General features: G+C 44.1%; 1 protein-coding gene and 1 pseudogene across 1 annotated transcript; one reads left to right on the top strand and one right to left on the bottom strand.

The window, feature by feature from the left end:
• The first annotated feature begins 4,749 nt into the window (after positions 1-4,749).
• LOC147963556 (uncharacterized) lies at positions 4,750-5,929 on the top strand (annotated as a pseudogene).
• Positions 5,930-8,636: 2,707 nt separating this feature from the next.
• LOC125512686 (uncharacterized) lies at positions 8,637-17,097 on the bottom strand. The gene is made up of 7 exons (XM_048677776.2): positions 16,917-17,097; positions 14,833-14,947; positions 10,287-10,407; positions 9,992-10,051; positions 9,621-9,900; positions 9,199-9,516; positions 8,637-9,132 (listed from the first exon to the last, which is right to left on the bottom strand). Exons 1-7 carry the CDS (start codon positions 17,032-17,034, stop codon positions 8,954-8,956), a joined length of 1,191 nt encoding a protein of 396 aa, XP_048533733.2. The 5' UTR covers positions 17,035-17,097; the 3' UTR covers positions 8,637-8,953.
• Positions 17,098-19,579: the final 2,482 nt, after the last annotated feature.

Here is a 19,579-nt window from a genome sequence, read left to right as displayed (position 1 = left end):
ACAACGACGTGGAACCTGACAAAAGTACATTGCCCAGCAAACATGTAACCTTCCTCGTCTTCTAAGTCTTCCTCCAATATGACACCCTCTTCATTGCCTATTTTATAATTACTTATGAGCCCTATGCCTCAAATAGTTGTGTTATAAATTTAGTAAAAAAATACCATCATTATTGGCTTCTAAGTGTGTTGAAAGTTCAAAACGGCTGCAACCTTCCATAGTCATCAACAGATTTTCATTCGTCAATGGATCCACATCATTGTTCGGCGTTGAATGTATTTTGTCAGTCTCAGGTACTTGGGATGTACTTTCTGCGAATACAACATAAAGTATGGTCATTACAATTTTCAGTGACCTATATTAGAGAAGCATACAAATGAAGTAAAAAATATTACCATTGTTAATTGATGGGTTTTCATCCATTGATGTGGTCATATTCTTCCTACCACTTGTGTGGAAAGCTTGGTTTTGGTGCTCCATCAAAGCGTTTCTTTCTCCGGGTATCACATGTTTTCTTCGTGGTACTTTACTGACATCCATATCAGGGATCTCCACACCCGACATATGCTCAGAAGCAGATTGGATATAAACAGGGGTGCCATTGACCTGTGTGATTATGGAGCTATGAGTACAAGATGCGTTCGCATTAATATGATCAAACTCGGGGATAAACTATGGGTTCTCCATGGCTATGGAATCTTGATGTTCCGGCCTGACGCCTGGAGAGCCCTCTTTGCTTGCTTTTTCTCTGCAGTCATATTGGCATAGCATGCCCTATCCTCTGCACGTGTAGTATTGGTTTGCTCTAATGATAATGCTAAATAATTAAGATGGTTGGCTGGTGTGGAAAGATCACAGAAAATGTGTTGCATGCTATTAGTGGTCGGTGTTGTGCAATTCCTACCTGACGTCTGACGATGAATTTCCTGCGTCACGTTGCCTTTGTAGTAGTTCATCTTTCTTCTTGATATCCATTTGTGCATACCGTTCCCTATCTCGTTGCCTCTTTCACTCTTTGGGATCTAGGGGTTGTGGTTGAATACGGATGGCGGGGGTTCATCATTTCTAAAATCATTGATGTCAATATCTACATAGCATAATGGCATCACATACTTTGTCACCACAAGACATAATTACTAACATAGATGCACTCATTTCAAAGAGGAATTAGTTCAATCATACCAGCCATGATGTTTTCTTGCACTTGAGATGGCATATGAACGGGTTGCCTCTGGTATGTGTCGTTTCTGTTTAGCCACTCGCTATCTTCAACAGGAACCTCATTTTCCTTGTTCCTTGTCGATGATTTTCTTTTTTTGATCAGCTTCACGTTGCCTTTTTAATAGTTCAGCTTTCTTCGTGCTATCCATCTGTGCATATCGATCCCTATCACGCTGCCTCTTCCGCTCTTTGGCATCTGTACGTCGTGGCTCAATGATGGATGATGGGAGCCCATCATTATTGCAATTAGGTACGCCAACAATATCTACTTAGGCAAAAAATCTTCACATGTGTAGCCCCATAAGGCATGAATTATCAGTATATATGCACTCATTTTAACAAAGAATTAGTTGCCTTCATACCAGTTAGGAGGTTGTCTTGCCCATGAGATGGCATATGGATTGTTTGACGTTCGTATGTGCCATCTATGTTTAACCATTCGCTAGCTTCATTGTGGTCCACATTTTCCTCATTCCATGCCTTGTCTCCTAGGCAGAATCAAGGACCAGATTTTTTAGTTACGTTAGGAAAATGGAACCAATAAGTGGTATGATTGCACTAATGAGGTTATTGATCGTGAAGTGCACCTTCAACAATTCACTTGTTTTGCAGTTGGGAGGGCATAAGTCGAGTTGTCCCTAACTGTGCCTCTTCGGAATTAATTGATGTTTGACCTTTCTTTTTTCTGTAGGCTTCACGACGCTTCTTAAGTAGTTCATCTTTCTTCTGTTGATCCATTTGCACATATCGCTCCCTAGCACATTGTCTATTCCGTTCTCCCGCATCCGTAGGTTGGCCTTCAAGGTTGACAACGCCTAAAAAATACATAATGTAATCAATAGGTGTTGTGCAACACATGGTACATCTACAATTTATCCGATCAATCAATATTACCTGCCTTGATGGAGTTGGACAATTCTTTGAAAGGAATACGTTCACTGGATGGTGTTGGAGAATCCACCTGCAAGGGAATTTAGAAAGAATCCATCTGCCGGCCGCTTCAGTAGGAGACCTGTTGGCGGCGGCGACAGCGGGAGAGGGCGGTGCTGTTGGCGGCGAGGACAGGGTCTGGTGCAGCCGGTGTTGTTGGACAGTGACGGCGGGACGGAGCGATCCAGGTGGGGAGACGACGCGATGGAAGACGGCGCAAGCCGGGCAGGAGACCACGCGATCCAGGCGATGGCTGCGGCGGGACGCACAGGCTGTCACGCACGGTGCAGTGGTCCCTGTGCGTGCGGGGAAAGAGACGGGAGGCCAAGGCGTGATTGAAGGGATCGCTGATTGATTGAACATAAATATGCTCGCTCTGACGGGGACATGGTTTAGAGAGAAAAAAACGTTGAAGGGAGACGGGGACGTGAGGTGTGACGAAGGGAAGGAGCGGAAAACGTCCTAAGCGAAACGGGAACCTTACTAATGTTAAAGTTCATTCACTATTGTTTTAGGTAATGAATTAGATAGGGGAGATAATCAAGTTTCATATTCTTTTGCGAACTGGCCTAGCTCAGATGGTTAGTTCTGTATGATGGAACCAACCCATCAGGGTTTAAGTCCTAAACTTCGCACTAATGCTCGCATTTTGCTGAATTTATTTCAGGCTTTCCGGTGATATTTGTTCAACGGGAAAAACATACCCATCGACTACATATGCGCCTGTGCTGACTTCGTCAATATCAAGATCACATGTAGATTCAGTCTCTCAGAGCTGCTCATAGGATAGGGTGTGCGTGCGTGCGTGCGTTTATAGGGATAAGTGTGAATGCATATGTATGAGCGTCTACGTCTATACTATGTAAAAAATATTCATATGCTTTTAGGGTTTTAGGGTAAAGCTTTTGAAACTTGCTAAATTTATCAAAGTTCATATCAAGTTTTAGTAGTTGAAACTTGCCCGCCCGCCAAATTTTCCTCGCAATTCACAAAGTCATTGGATTCGCTACGACGATAAAATAAATTTATCGGAACCGGTACCTACCGGTTGGAAGTCCACGGCCAGCAGTATGCAGTGCAGCCTCGTGCTTCGCCAGCGGAAGATGGAGAGTGAGGGGAAGGGGCTAGGAACGCCAAGGGGAAGGGGACAGGTATTTTTGAAACGGAGGCAAAATGATTGCCTCATAAGAGGATTGGTATTGACTATTATGTTTTTTTAGGAGGACTATTATGGTTTTGCATTTGCCTAAAAAAATTACTTAAGAGTTCGCCACACTTTCATCCTTTTTCGTCCTCCGTCTCCGGCATATCTATAGCTTGCCACTTCTTCCAATGCATCTTCCCTTTAATTTCATCTCCTCCCACCAGTACCGAGCCACAATGCTAGCAATCTTTTTGCATGTTTTCTTTAACAGTTTAAGACAGCTCATTGAATAGGTAGGTAGAAATAGCTTCACATATTGACTTGATCAAAACCTCTCTAGCCGCACTATTCATACTGGTCCTCTGTTGACCTACCCAAAGCAGTAGGTAGCCTCAAATATTTCTCCGCGAGTGCTTTCGTTTGAATATCGGCCCCCTCATGAAAGGCCACCTTATTTTCAAGTGAATAGTTGTCTTTAAATAAAATTTGCAGAGATGTACTCCCTCCGTGTCAAAATAAGTGACTCAACTTTGTCCTAACTTCATTTTTAGGACGGAGGGAGTAGTATACGTACCTAGGTTCGTGTGCATCTTTTGTAGACCTTTTTGGAACTTTTAAATATGATTTTAGATTATTTATTTTCAAAAAAAGACCTACGTGTAGCTAACAGGTATTAGCGAGCCAGAGTGCAAATTTACACGATGAAATACGTTTTGATGTCACCTAGGAAAAAAGTATGTTTTGATGAAAGATACACAAAAATGATAAAATCATGTATTTTCAGCAGACATTATTCACTATAAAAGTCCATAATTTTGTTTTTTATGCAGCTCACACCGTAGCGTATTTCGTCATAAAATTTAACAGAAATGTAGTATACATCTCCATGTTCATGTTTATTTTTTTTCAGATTTATTTGAAGCTTCAAAATAAGTTTTTCGAATTTTTCAAAAAGAATGGCCTACATGTGCTCTAGCTAGTACACAAATTCGCACTCATGAATGGCTCGGCTTCGCTCAGATGTTGGTTTCCTTTTCTTGGAGCACGTGGAGTGACAAATTGGGCTTCGAGGCCCACTTTGCTCACAAGTTATTAGGCTAGTCATAGTGGGAGTAACTTAGCTAGTAACATAGCGCACTTCAAGAAAATTCTGTTTATGTGGCAAATAATTAATGAGAGATGGTAACATAATATGTTATTATAACATAACGTTTTTCAAGACAAAATGAGTCTACGAGCTAATAAATGAAACCATCTATAATACTACTAGTATGTTATTTTGTATTATGAAGGTACTAACTTAGACTAGTGTCATATGCATGACACTAGTCTAAGTTACCCCCTACTATGACCAGCCTTAGGCTTCTTCTCTCTTTGGTGCGTCGCTGCAAAAAGCTTGACCGGGCGGCCAATCACCACGAGCATCTCTCGCACCAACCGGCGGCGCCTGCGCCATGCTCCGCCTCCGAAGTTGCATCCTCGCCCACCTTATATCCTCTCCCACCACCTGCCACAGATCCCCTTCCCCTCTCCGCCGTCTCCTCTCGCCGCACCCCCATTTCCCCACGCACCGGAATCACCGGATTCGCGGTCGAGGAGTAACTGGTAGACACCTGCGGTCTCACCCAAGCACAGGCGCTGAAGGCCTCCACGAAGCTCTCCCACCTCAGATCCCCCACCAAGCCATACGCCGTCCTCGCCTTCCTCGCCGGCCTTGGCCTCTCCACCGCAGACGTCGCTGCCGCCGTCGCCAGGGACCCGCAGCTCCTCTCGCCGGCGTGGAGAGGACCCTGTGCCCCATCGCAGTCGGGCTCACCGGCCTCGGTCTGTCGCATTCCGAGACTGCGCGCCTCCTCTCGCTCTCTTCCGCTGCAAATCCATCGTCTCCAAGGTGCACTACTACCTGCGCCTCTTCGGATCCTCCGAGGAGTTCCTCCAAGCGTTCAAGCGTAACAACCGTCTCCTCTCGCACAGCCTCGAGAGGGTGGTCAAGCCAAATGTGGCGTTACTGCAGGAGTGCACGCTAGGTGCTTGCGATATTGCCAAGGTGTGTGCCACTGTACCAAGGATGCTCACCGCCAGTGCGGAACGAATACGGGCGGCGGCGGCGTTCGCCTAAGCTCTTGGTGTGCCCCGTGGCTCCGTGATGTCCAGGAAAATTCTGCTGTGTGTCGAATTGCTCGGAGAGGAGAAGATTGCCGCCAAAGTGAAGTACTTGAAGAGCACCTTGGGCTGGTCGGATGCTGAGGTTGGCAACTGGGCATTGCTTTGTCCAAGGATCCGTCTGTGCTGAGGAGGTCAAAGAACATGCTGCAGCACAGATCCGAGTTCCTTCTCTCCGAGTTGGGGTTGGAGCCGGCCTACATTGCTCATCAACCGGCAATGCTCACTTACAGCTTGGAGGGCCGGCTCAGACCCCGCTACTATGTAGTGAAATTTCTTAAGGAAAATGGATTGCTAGTGCACAGCCATAGCTACTATAAAGCACTGCTGTGGACTGAGAAGGTATTTATGGAGAAGTACATATGCCCTCACATGGAAGCTGCACCACACCTTGCTGAAGACTACGCTGCCGCCTGCCGAGGGGAAGTGCCGACAAGATTCAGATTTGCATCACCCAAGAACGAGCTATGAAAATCGGTGAACTGTGATGGTGCAACAAAGTTTTTATTCTCCATAGTAAGCTGGTAATAAAAATTTCGGTGTACTTTGCTTAACTAGATGCTGTTTTTCTGCCCTGTTAGATGCAGAATCTGGTTGAACTGATGATTTGGTTCCTGATTGCTGATATCTTATCATTTACTCCCTCCGTTCGGAATTACTTGTCTTGAAAATGAATGTATCTAGAACTAAAATACGTCTAGATACATCCATTTCTATGACAAGTAATTCCGAACGGAGAGAGTAGGTGGGAAGAAACCGTGGATTGGTTATGAACTTGTTCATCCTGAAGCCATGTTATTTAGCACACATATTGGAGCTAAGAAAGTGTGGGAGCATGCCATTCTGCAATGCATTAGTTTCGCTATCCTGGCTTACATTGCTAATCACCCAGCACTCTATTATACACTAGCGGACCGACTGGAATCCCGGTTATGTGTTGTAAAGCTTCTTAAGGCAATTGATTTTTTTTTAATCCTTACTGCACCACAAAGATTTTGCTTGGCGCAAGATGGCAAGCTTTGTTTCAGTGTTGTTGCCTAACTGGATGTTGTTCTCTGGTATATTATGTATCTCGCATGCTAGTTTGGTCACTGCTAACGCTTGATCCAGTAATTAGATTCACCAGTACTGGTATGTCCATGTCATCATAAAATTTCATCTGAATGGCAATTCTGGACCTTTTCTGCTGTCGTGAACTATTTTGGACTTGTTGATGGCCACAATATGTTGATCAATCTGAGGATGCAGTTTTGACCCAGTTTGTTTGGTTGCTTGTTCCACTTCTTCTGAGCTAAAAATCTTAGTTCTTTCTGCAGCATCTTTTTTTAACAGATTAAATGTTTTGAAAGACATTCATGCTTTGCTAGTTTGCATCAGTTGTTTTCACCTTTTTTTCTCTCCTGTATTTCTGAGTGGCCTATTGGCTGATACGTTCAGCTCTAGGGACAACTGATTTCAAAACTGAACAGTACAGGGCTACCATCTAGTCCAAATACTATGGTTGGCTAAAACCAAACCTCCTCAGGTTTGCACGAATCAGGGCTTACATGTGTCTAAATCTATGTTCTTATATCATGATTTATGCTAGCAAATTGTTAGAATTGTACCTCTGCTTACTGTGGTATCAAATCTGCCTAGATTGATCCCAGGTGTTACAACATTACAGGCTATGCTTTATGCAAACCAGAGTTAGGTGTTAACAGTTGCAAGCTGGGTTCTGCTAGATGGCATATATTTCTCAGCGTTCTAAAACTATATCAAGCTTGTACTGCTGACCTTTGTGCCAAAACTTATTAATACCAAATCTGATACTGAACTACATGTATTACTAGTTATATAGATATTTACTGCCCCGAGAACAGATCGCTGAATCTATCTGCATATTTAACAGCTCCTGTGGTTTGTAGGCTTCTGAACTCATGTTTTCATGTGTGCATGAATGTGCTTCTTAAATCAATATTACCTCTGTACCAAAATTCTTGTCCTAGATTTGTCTACGTATCTAGTCGGAGGGAGTACTTTTTTTATTATATTTGTTAGCTTATGAGATGACAAAATAATTATATCTTACTGCTTGTCCTCTGCAAAATCCAGTTTCTTCATATATGGTTGTTGATTGATCCACAGTAATGCTTGAGAGCTTGAGGTGGTGCTCTGTTGATTCAATAGGTAATCACGCAGTTGAGCTATTAAGAGTCAAGATATAAGATCTGGGCAACCATTTACATTTTTGTCATAGTCCATTGTAGATGTGGTTGTCTTGCAAGGCCATCGTCTACTGGTGTATTAGCAATTCAGCATTCTCATTATCTGTGCAATTTTCAGAATATTTGGGAATGCAGATGCACATCCTCATGACAAGTGAACATCCCTTTGACTAGGTGATGGTTTTCTTATGTATAATTCTAAAGCATGTGAAGTCTATGGCTTCAGCTTTTGAAATCCTGAGCGCTTGATCAAGTTCAGCTAGTGTAGCGTGCTTGATCAACAGAGAATTCTTTTTCAATTTTGAAGGACCTGTTATTTCTCAAGTTAGTAGAAGGGGAAAACTTGGCTATGACCCAAATCAAAGGCAGGCAAAAAGGGACAGAAGCATATATGTTGTGTCACGACATGAATGGGAGAAAAACTCGACTGTTACCCACATGAAAAACAACTAGCTTTCAAGTCTGTGTATTGTGATCCTAGACAACACCCCATATCTACTTGTGTTTCCTGGTATTGCGATCTACTTGTTGGGATGTGCCTTTTCTTGGACTCCCATGTTTTATCATTATTCTTTTCCCCTGTTACTTGTATGTTTTTTTGGTTCGGTATCCCTCATAATCGGGTCAATTTGTTTAGGTTTTCGAACCATTTTTCCTTGTAAACTAGCTTATGGTTTTTGACCCAGTTTCCCTCATGACCTGGTTCAATTTCTTTTGAACTCAGATCAATATTTGGATGCGGACCCCCCTCACCCCAGCCAAGCTTGTTGGGCAAACGGCTAGCATATCCTAGGGAAATTTCTCTGGAAGTCCACGACGAGGATGGTGTTTGATAAGATTTTTAGTACAAAGAAGAAGCCCACTAGTACGATGATGAGACTATAGGACTTGTTCCATCGCAATATATACCCTACAAAATATTTTACTAGACCTACACTTTTAGCTATTCAGAAGAGAAACTTCGTATGACTATCCAGAAAAATACATACTAACCTCATTATTCATTAGTCACCAGATCTGAAGATGCATGTAGCAATGCGGGTTGGAACATACTAGTGCATAAAGCAATGAAATGGCAAACATCCTATCAGGAGACTAAATGAAATGGCATATGCATCATTGTACACATCAGGAATTATGTTCTATGGATATTGGGAGTAATTGGCCCAATCGGAAATAGAAACAAGAATCCATGTCCTGGTGTCTTCCTTGTACTTCCGAATCCACCAATATAAGACAAATCATTCAGAATGTTTCTTGGGACAAGGCTGCAATTTCATCAATGAATTTAGTTGGGAGGCATGCTACCTGACCCATTTTCGAATCTAGAGTAATATGCGGAGCTAGAGCCAGAGAAGCCTTCTGATCTTTCAAAACCAGGAAGATTATTCCCGGACCTTGCGCACGACATTCTATGCCATAAATGACCAGGAGCAGAACCGCTAGGTGGCCTCAAGTGTTGTGAACCTGCAATAACATAGTCAGTTTACAGGCATTCAATAAACATCCAATGTTGTTGGTCAGGAGAAATACCGTTGTTGTTTCCATGATCTGTTAATGGCCTAAAGTATTCTAGTGTGAAATTGGGAGCGCGGTGGGTAATGAAGCCTTGACCTCTTGCACAAGGAGGAAGCTGATGAAAGACGCCTTGACATTCTGGGGCATGAGGATGTATCCCTTGACCTGATAGTCCAATAGGAGGATGCCCAGCATGGAAGTCGTGACCTAGTAGTCCAGGAGGAGGATACAGACAATATGAGCCTTGCTCTGCTAGTACAAGGGGAGGACGACGAAAGTATAGGCCATCATCTACTGGTGCATGAAGAGGATGAACAGGGTATGATTGGTTATCTGAAAGAAGAGAAGGATGATGTCCATGATCTGTAAGTACTAGAGGAGGACACCGAGAGAATAAGACTTCCATGCATGTGGATTAATAGATAATACAAGCTTACCATATATCACTTCTTGTGCTTCCATGTGAGTGCCCCCGATTTCTTGTATTTTCTCAATACTTACCTCTCCCTCACTTGTGTTTACTAGTGGTTTTCGGTCCCGTACAACAAAACCGATAAATGAGTCTTGGTTTCTATCGATTGTTGACGCGCCTTTCCAGAAACCATATTTTGCAAGGACTGTTATTATGTCCTTGTGTCCAGGACATACATAAATATATGAACCATCTTCTGTTGTTGCTAAACCAATTCTTTTGTTCACTTTTAACATCTTTGCAACCTGCATCAGTGTCATAAATAGCTTAAGTGTAATATTCTGAATGTCCATACCTTCTAAAGACTAGAAATGAAAAATCAAGTGTCAATTTTACCTGCTTCATTCCCTCTAAGCCATTTTTCGAAGACTCAACGTTCAACAACAGGGAAATAACCTAATAAGATAATGGTTGCAAGTAAAAATCAGTTTCGGTTTATTTCTGTGATATTTCAGTAACTATTAAAACTTATGATGAAAGAAAATTAACGCTAGAAAACACATAGTTATCTAGGTATATCAAATACAATTTCAAACTCATTTCAGCACAAAAGTAAATAATCCTAAAACAGGAGAATGGCAAATCATAAGAACAAGGATGAATCATCTATAATGTAAGAAAATGATCTTACCATTATTGACCGGTTTTGAGAGTGACGAAGATCCTTGAGGAATTTTTTAAAAACCCCCCATTTCACTCTTCCTTTGATTTCTATGGTTTTCGGCCAAACAATATCTTGAATTTTTTCCCCACTACAAAGAGAACACATGGAAATCTATAATCAAAAACAACATGATTCGAACGTCCACCATTTACAACAACTAAAAATTTGTTCTTTAATCTAAGAAACAAATATAATCCTACTTTATGATTACAGTGGAAAATACATACATACATACATACATACATATATATATATATATATATATATATATATATATTATGTGCATCACATTATCATTAAATCTGGTCAATTCAAGGCATGCATGTGTTGTCATGCAAAGACAAATCATATTAGTTCTAACTTGTAAAAAGCAATCAAAGCACCATATAAAAAGAATAGAATCATATGTAGTGGAGATGTTGCAACAATGAAATGGTTCAATCCTGAATTAATTAACATGTTAATACCCTCTATAATTCATACAATAATATGATGAAATACTCATTTTGTTGGAGTTTGACTTGTTTTGACCTCATTGACCTCTCGTTATCAAATTCTTTTTGGACAATATGCCCCACTAATTAGTACCAGTAGAAAATGTATGTTCTCTCCTTGTACTCTTATGAAAATTGATGCCTAAAGGACCAAGACCATCTCACGTCCTACAGTTTAACTTCAAGGCTTCAACACCTATTATGCATGGGAATGGAGATTTGACTGGATTGAGTAGAAAAACAGTTACATAACTTAGAAACATGGTGCAAACTTCTACCAATCAACATCCTAGTAAGGATATTGTTGGGTTGAGTGTATGTGTGGGGTGTGCATATGGGTTGTTGGCCCAAAGGCTCACCCTTGTGAATATCTACTCATACTTGTAGGTTATAATTAAAGAGCAAGAGAGTGTTACAGATTTATCCCCAAGAGACAACATGGTATGACACCCAGGTTACAACTAAAGCCATCGCTAGCAGCAAGAGGAAAGGTGGTGCTCGTAGCTATGGGTGAAGAGATGTTTTGTCGCTAGTGGATCTCTTGGAGTGAGGAGAAAATCGCATGGGCGAAGCTATAGCAGAGCCGTAGCCTTTAGCAGATAGGAAATGGTCTGGAGCGGCGGGGGGGGGGGGGGGGGGGGGTGGAGGGGCGGGAGAGAACCGCTGGTGCTGGTGGACCAGAGCAGAGAGAAGAAGTTCTTGCGGCCAGGAGCGTGGGGCAGCACAGCAAATCGGCATTGAAGCTTGTGGCGTGCAACCTTGTGGCTCGTGCAGGAACTGTAGGTCATGGGTGCTGGGGTTAGCAGCGGGAGGCGTACATGTGGCTGCTCAAAATCAAAAGCTCATCCGAGATGACGGCCGATAGTGCGTGCAAGTAGAAGGACCTGCAGGTCTGCGGTGTTGGTCCGTGGTGGTGAAAGGAGTGATTGGTGAGGTCTGTACGGCTACTATCACTTGGAGGTAGCGGTGTTGGTGTAGTGAGTACTGTAGCAAGAAGCAGAGAAGATGTATGTTGCCTAAATTTGTTTGTGGGCTGCTGATGCTGCTGTCTTAGAGTGGAGAGAAGGAGATGTTTTTTTGCTGGTTGCGGAAAGAAGGCAAAGCAGAACATCTTGTAGGAGGTGTGGCTGGTGTTTTGACATGTAACAGCGTGATGGATTTAGGCCCTTGGTGCGCTAGTTGCATTGAACCTGGTTCTGGTTGTTGATTGTTGTTGTTCAAGTAAGCTAAAACTTAATACCCGATAGAGCAGAAGAGAGGAGGCATAGTCGGTTGCTATTGGTGCTTTCTAGTGACACTGAACCATGGGGAAAAAATCAAAGAATTGAGAAGCTCCTTCAAAAACACACAAAAAACTCAGAGAATCTCCAACAATGGCCCTATAATAGGGCACAAAAAAGTAGCTAGAGTAAAATTTGGGACACCAAAAAGTGAATTTTAGGGCACCAGAAAATGCTCATCAACTATAGAAGCCCTAAAATTGGTGCCCCAAAAATACCGTGGATGTCGTTTTGTGCTTGTCCTATTTTAGGGCACTTGTTGGAGCAGTGTTTTTGGCATAAAGTGATGTAAAACAGCCATTTTATTGTGGTCCTACGTGGTCCCCCGTTTGGAGCAAATTTTGTGGCAGCAGCCGAAGTGTTTTATATTTGCAGCATATGGCCGCTCGCCGCCGTCGTTGTAGGGCAAGAATTCACCGGAAGTGTCATAGAAAGGTTAGTGCCTCTGCGCATACTATTGCGTGTGTTGCCTGGCCAGGACGCTATTGGAGGTGCAGAGGAGGCTCTATGCGGGAGGAATCGAGTAGGGTTTCGCCGGAATCAACAATCCAGTCACGGTGGAGTCACTGGAAGGAGGTGAAGGAGACGGGTAGGGGACTTGCAAGCCTCACATGATGGAAGGGGTGCACAGCTAGCGCGCTGATGATGTGCTGACATAGTTCCACATCAGGGCACCATCTTCTCGCTCTGATCACTCGCTGTGATTTTGCCCTATTAAGAAGGAGGAGGTTGTGGGCCGCCATCACTCCGGTGGCACGAGCCTCTCGCCGTGGAGGTCAAGGTGGATAGATACGACCACAAAGTGGAATGGTGGAGTTCATTGATAATTTTTAAATTGCAGGATCTGCTTTTCATCTGTCATTGATGATTTTAAAATTATATATAAAGTTCACGATCGACTCTTGATCCATCCTACATGTGCTTGAGTAAGCATGATGCGGTATGTTTTATTCTCCAGATCTGATAGTTGATTAGGAATAGGAAGGGGCCCCTAAAGAATGATGAGACACTCTTTTAGAGGTGGTGTCAATGGCATTCAATTTATGAGTTATGAATTCTCTCTTTAGAAACAAAGAAACAAAGCCATTCAGCGGATACATGCAACAAGTATTTGTAAATTCATTGTGGACCAATTGGTAGGGCAGATCATTGTAGGTGGCACAACATACAAGTTCATGCTTATAATTCAAACATTTTTTAAATGGCTGCATACCTTTGTGCATATATATGACTAAATGGCATATTGCTTCTTCAGTCTCATTTGAGTATATAAGGCGTGCATGCAATTTTAATAAGACTCTCTATTTTGCTCTCATTTACCTATTGTCTTTTGAGATTGGATATTTTTTCACTCATACCTAAGACACTAATAGAAGGAAGCCATGTCAATTTAGAAGCAACCATTGTGGCTAATAGTTCAACTGGAATTTTTTTTGCTCAGTGCACCATGATATTTAAGCTACTATTGTAACAAACTGAAAGATGTTTCAAACGTTCTCTTTCACTGGTGTGGTTCAATGAAAGGTGAGCCATGCGGTGGCCGAGATCATCTTCTTGGGATTGACCACCTTTAGACATATTTGTGATAGGGTGGACTCTAGGATCACTATCGGTGAGGGTGAAAAGGAGGATAAGCAGTGACACGGATGGGGCGCCATATTGAAATAGAGGATCTAGACCTGTGGGAGTCTTTGAGGCATGCATACTAGGCTAGGGGCATGTGATTTGTTTCTCCCATTGCAAAGCACAAGAATGTTGCTAGTAGAATTAAATCACATAAGCTTGGGAAATCAAGTCATAGATTGTCTAACTAAGGGCTTAGGACTCGAGGAATATAATTTAGCTTGTAACAAGATGGTAATGATAGATATTTATCACCCATCTGAGGGGGAGTGTTTCTTTTAGAAATTGAGGGGGGGGGGTTGATTCTATGTGTGGGGTGTGTGTACAGGTTTCGACCAAATTAAAGGCTTACTCTTATGTATACACTCATACTTGCAGGTTGTAGCTAGAGATCAAGTGAGTGTTCCAGACCCCCCCCCCCCCCACACACACACACAATACACAACATCACTTTATTGTGAATAATGTCATCTGAGTTACACAATCCATGATGTTCGAATTAATTTGGTTGTAAATCATATTGTATGTGTGTATGTATTTTAATAGCTCGAACTATTTCAAGTAATTCAAAGCAACATGGAAAATGGGATATCTAAGGAAAATGGTGCCCAAGGAAAAAATCCCTAGCTATTTAAACATCACATTAGCGGTTTTTGCACCGAGGAATTTTGAGGAAACATTGACTAAGATCATTTTTATATGACATATCAAGTATTGCAAATGAACTAATTGTTCTAAAAATCATCATCTGTTTAATACGACTTGCAAGTAATAATGGGCCATCTCCAAAGAAGACTAGAACTAGAAGCCATGTAGTAATAAATTCAAAAGGTTAAAATAGGTTAACACAAACTTAATGTTCACCGTGGTTCAAATATTACTTTATCAGCCGAAATTGACATTTTTCCTAACTCATCAAAATACACCTACATTAGTGCAAAACACCAATTTGGTAAGCCAAAACACCAACCATTTTTACATGTATAGGGTTGCCTGTTATCAAAACAAAATCTACTACTTATCTAAAGACACAACAATGAAAACATTATACTAAATCAATAATAAGAATGATGTCAAAAAATATCATTTGAAAGCATAACCAAGGTGCTTATTTACCTTCTAAAAAAGGCGAGAACAGGCACTGTAGCAGTCTTAAGTCTGATCACACCACCCCCTAGACTTGTACAGGCAAACGGAGATACGGAACCAATGACAGACTTCATATCATCATCTGAAAAATGAGATGACAGTGCATTAGAAATATAATGTGTTGTTTAACATCCATGTAAATCATGTTACCTTATATATGTAATCCTCCTGCAACATTCTATTTTGCAGATACCCGTACAGGCCTTAGTTACCTATAAAACTTCTCAGAGAAGCATCTGCGAGCTGATGTTGTGTTCCAGGCTACATATTTTCTGATATTTTATTTTACTACCAGAGATACAAGTTAAAGATGGAGAAGAATCTATGCGTGGGCTTCAGGTTCTACGATGAATTTGTTTGTGGGAGAGAGCACTATGCATTCAGTGGCAAGAATAAATGATTGTGCCTTTCATAAAAAAAACAAAAAAAATAGCGTGCTAAGAGAAATAGGAGCGGCCTCCTCCAAATGGTATACACACTATAGCACGCTATTTACAAAGAGTGAATTACAGAAAACCACCATACTGGCGTCCAGGTTTGCGTGAAAACCGGTTTATGAATTTCTGTCAGAAACCACTGATTCTTGATCTAATCTTTTGCAAAAAACAATAGTTGGCGGATTTGGCTCATTTGATGATGATTATGACAGATGAAGCCCACCCTTTGCTTATGTCAGTAACAGTACACAATAAACAACACTAGGGGGGTCTTTTTGGCAAAAACACCACCCCTCCCAAAAAAAGATTGCCTTAAAAGTGTTAACCACCTAGACCAGGGCCGACCGGCCCCAAGCCGTGCGACCCTACCGCCCACGTCGGCCCGGGTGTGAGCAGCAACGGACGCGCCTCCCCTTCTCCATCGTCCCTCTTCTTGCTTTCCCCGAGCTGGCGGCGCGCATCCCGGTCGGCCGTCCATGCCTCCACTTCTCCTCCTCCCTCCTCTCTCTCTCTCCCGAGCCGGCCTTTCGTAGCAGGGGCGAACTTGGGGCCGGCGGCGGCCGTGCCTCCCCTTCTCCATCCTCCCTCCTCGCGGTTCCCTCGTGCCCATCCCATCCCGCGTCATGGTGGCCATGTGAGCAGACCTCAGCGGCGTCATGCACGACGTGTTGGTCATGGAGGATCCTAACCGCGCGGTCATGGATCCACCGTGGCCCCGGCGTCCTGGATCCCGTGACCTTTGGCACTAGAGGCCCTGGATCCGATGAACTTTGCGGCTAGACGGCATGTGGCTTCCTCTGGTGGCCCGACCATAGGCTGAGGATGATGGACTGAGGACGAGGACGCTGGACCTCTGGCGCCCGTAGGCTGACGGATGAGGCGTGGCCCACCGGCCCGGCCAACTCCGCCGCCGACTGCCACAACAGCCGCGTGCCTATGCATGTGCCCTCCACTCCTGTTCCCGGCGACGAGAACCATTGCCGGCGTGTTGCTGCTCTAATCGGTTCCTTCTGCAGCCCAAATCTTTTTGTGGAGCTGATTGCTTTTTTATTGATTGAAGGGTGTCTCTCTAAAATTTCAGGGACTATTTTGTAAATCTAGAAAATCCCTCATCTGACAATGTCCAACGTTGTCTACTTCAAATGATTAGGCTAAGAATGAGTGAGTTTTGTCATAGTTCATAAAGCGGTGTTTTCTGTAAACCTAGGTGTCAATGTGGTGGTTTTCTTCAATTCGCTCTATTTACAAATGTGTTTTAAAAGAATGCCATGTATGGCCTAAAATTAAAGGACTTTAGCAACAATAAAGGATATAGTTCAATAGTAAAGGACTAAAAAAGCTTTAATGTAGCCTAACATCAACAGCCCATGAAGCAACAACATAGCAAAAATATACTAATTTAGAATCAAGTGTCACAAGGATCTCCATTCCTAAAGAATAACCTCTCCTTGCCGTCCATGGAAGTACTCCATGTAGATAGCTATTTATCAAAGTGACAATCAATCGGGTTCTAGGAGTTAAGAAGGATAACTTGCAACACAGTCGGAAACTAACATCTAGCAAACATCATTACCCAACACATACATCACGAATCTGCGAGACCAAAGAACTTGCCTGGTGCCTCGCTTGTCGGCGCCACAACGGGTTGCGACATCATGCCGCCGTGAACGGGGGAAGACCGGCGGAGAACAGGGGAAGACCAATGAGGAATAGAAGAAGAGGGACCGAGCATGAGGAAGAAGCCGCCGCCGCGCAGGAGAGCTTGGTCGGGCGGAGGATTGGGTATTATACCTATTTGGGCTAGGTCAGGCTTCTGTCCTTGGGCTAATGGGCTGCCCAGAAAAACAACACGCTACAAGCTATGCTGTGCGAAACTTTAGTGCGGGCTCTCCGTGTATGCTATAGCGCCCTATTAGCGAAGAACCAACACGCTATTTTTTTGTTGAAAAAGCCATGATCATCAAGTCTGAAAGATGGAAACAGTATGTGGTACTTACTGCTCCAAAAGCACCAAAAATGCATTAACTATTTGTGTTGGATATGAAAATAGTCGAGGAAACACTCTAATCTATAATTGAGATTTATGGGGTTATAAGTTGTGGTTGACATCAGCATTGTCACTGTTATTGGATAGAGGGATCGGTGCCAAACTACTATAAAACAAGGAAGCCAAGGATCGAAGGTAATTAATGTTGTCGCTTTCCAGTTACTTATGTATGTTTGTGCTTTTCACTGTATTTTGATATGATTGAGCCTATCAATAGCTCTACTTGGCTATTTAGTACAAGAAAATGTAAAAGGAGTACTACTACCATATAATGTTGCAATCTTTTCAAATATATAACCAATAAAGGGGACAGGCAGACCGCACACTCGATAAAATCAAAATTAATACATAGCAACCTGCCAATTCTAAACTTTAAGGTTGCTAGCCAACTTGGCTCGAGGAGGCTCCCTCGATTTTCTGCCTTCTCAACCATCGGATGGTGGTCAAAATGGTCTTCTCTGTGTTCCGGGGCGTTGGATCTTTGTGTCTAGTTTTCACCTTGCGGTAGTTTCGGAGGGCCATTGACCTGTGGGCTCAGCCTCGCCCGCGATTTGCTGGGTTAGTCAATTCGGGGTGCGCGAGCGCCCTCTCCTTATGTGTCTCGTGCACGTGGCGCGATTCGCTAGCTTGACGCTATGTTTTCTATTCCCTTGTCTCGCTTGTTAATTAGATATAGGAAAGAGAGAGAGATGAACTCATGCGTACCCGCACAACACACACTCATACGCCCCGCGCACTATGACAGGTGGGCCGCATTGGCTTCTGGTCCCATAGTTCAGTGGATGGGCTTATTTTTGTTTTCGTCTGTTGTCTGGGGTAGTAGAGAGGAGATAAGATGGGCTCACAGGTACGCACCCGCCCCGCATACTGTGACTGGTAGGCTGCGTTGGCTTCTGGTCCCACACGTTGATGTGTGGGACTATTTCATTCTGGTTTCGGCGCAGATATAGGAGAGAGGGAGTGTAACACCCCGGATGTAACTTTCCCTATTTGTACTTCAACTCTTGCCGTTTCCGGCGTTAAGTTATATTTATTTCCTCGGGTTCGGGTTTCGTCTCCGTGTGTTGTTGTCGTTGTCATGCATCTCATATCATGTCATCGTGTGCATTGCATTTGCATACATGCTCATCTCATGCATTCGAGCATTTTCCCCGTTGTCCGTTTTGCATTCCGGCGCTTCGTTCTCCTCCGATGGTCATTTCTAGCTTTCTTTCGTGTGAGGGGATTAAACATTTCTGGATTGGACCGAGACTTGCCAAGCGGCCTTGGTTTACTACCGGTAGACCGCCTGTCAAGTTTCGTATCATTTGGACTTCGTTTGATACTCCAACGGTTAATCGAGGGACCGAAAAGGCCTCGTGTGTGTTGCAGCCCAACACCCCTCAAATTTGGCCCGAAACCCACCAAACTCTGCTCCATGTCCTAGAGCGTTCGATCACAATCGTGTGGCCGAAAACCGCACCTCATTTGGACTCTCCTAGCTCCCTCTATGCCTATAAATAGCCCCCCCCCCCCGTTTTCGGATCTCTCTCCCTCTCCGAAACCCTAGATAAAAAAAACAGATCCCGCCGCGCCGGACATGTCCAAAGCCGGCCGGACGAATCGCGCCGCCGCCCCGCGCCAGTAGGAGGGCGCCACGTGGCCCCAGCCACCGTGCCTCGCCGCCGGCCCACTCGGCCCGCACCGGGCCCTCCCCGCCGCCGATCCGGGCCGCGCCTCCCCGCGCCTGCCGTCTCCCGCGAGCCGCCCGAGCGCCGCCGCCTCTCCTCTCACCGGCCGCCGCCTCCGCCAGCGAGCCGCGCCACCTCGCTGCTCCGGCGACCGCGCCACCGCGCCCCACCGCGCCCGGGCCTCGCCGCCGCCGCCCCGGTCGCCGTCCCTCGCCGCCGCCTCCCTCACCGGCCGGCGTGCCTCGCCAAGTCCGGCGAGCCCTCCAACTCCGGCCTCCGTCGTCTTCAACCCCGGCGATCCTCGAAATCCGCGCCGGATCTAGATCTGAAAATATCCCCTCGGTTGACTTTTTCCCTCCGAACCCTAATTTTTGTGCTATCTTTGACCTGCCGTATCTCCGCATCCGTAGCTCCGATTTGGGCATATAGCATATCAAAATGTTCGCCTCGACGAGTACATCATTTCATTCCATTGCATCATTTGCATTTGAGTTCGTCTTGATGCCCGAAATGCTGTTAGAAGGAGGCTTCATGAGTTAATTGTCAGATCTGCTTGTTCA

Source organism: Triticum urartu, chromosome 6A, assembly GCF_056163025.1.
Source record: "Triticum urartu cultivar PI428250 chromosome 6A, HENAU_Tu73, whole genome shotgun sequence".
Classification (NCBI taxonomy): domain Eukaryota; kingdom Viridiplantae; phylum Streptophyta; class Magnoliopsida; order Poales; family Poaceae; genus Triticum; species Triticum urartu.
The sequence above is the reverse complement of the archived record's forward strand: the minus strand, read 5'-3'. Positions and strand labels throughout refer to the sequence as shown.

What these genes read in the sequence shown, in the direction of transcription:
- LOC125512686 (XM_048677776.2), bottom strand. Translation starts at nt 17,034, where the DNA reads ATGCTCGGTCCCTCTTCTTCTATTCCTCATTGGTCTTCCCCTGTTCTC. An exon ending in CTCAAAACCGGTCAATAATG is followed by an intron (nt 10,052 to 10,286) that starts GTAAGATCATTT and finishes TTATCTTATTAG; the next exon opens with GTTATTTCCCTGTTGTTGAA. An exon ending in AGCACAAGAAGTGATATATG is followed by an intron (nt 9,517 to 9,620) that starts GTAAGCTTGTAT and finishes CTCTTCTTTCAG; the next exon opens with ATAACCAATCATACCCTGTT.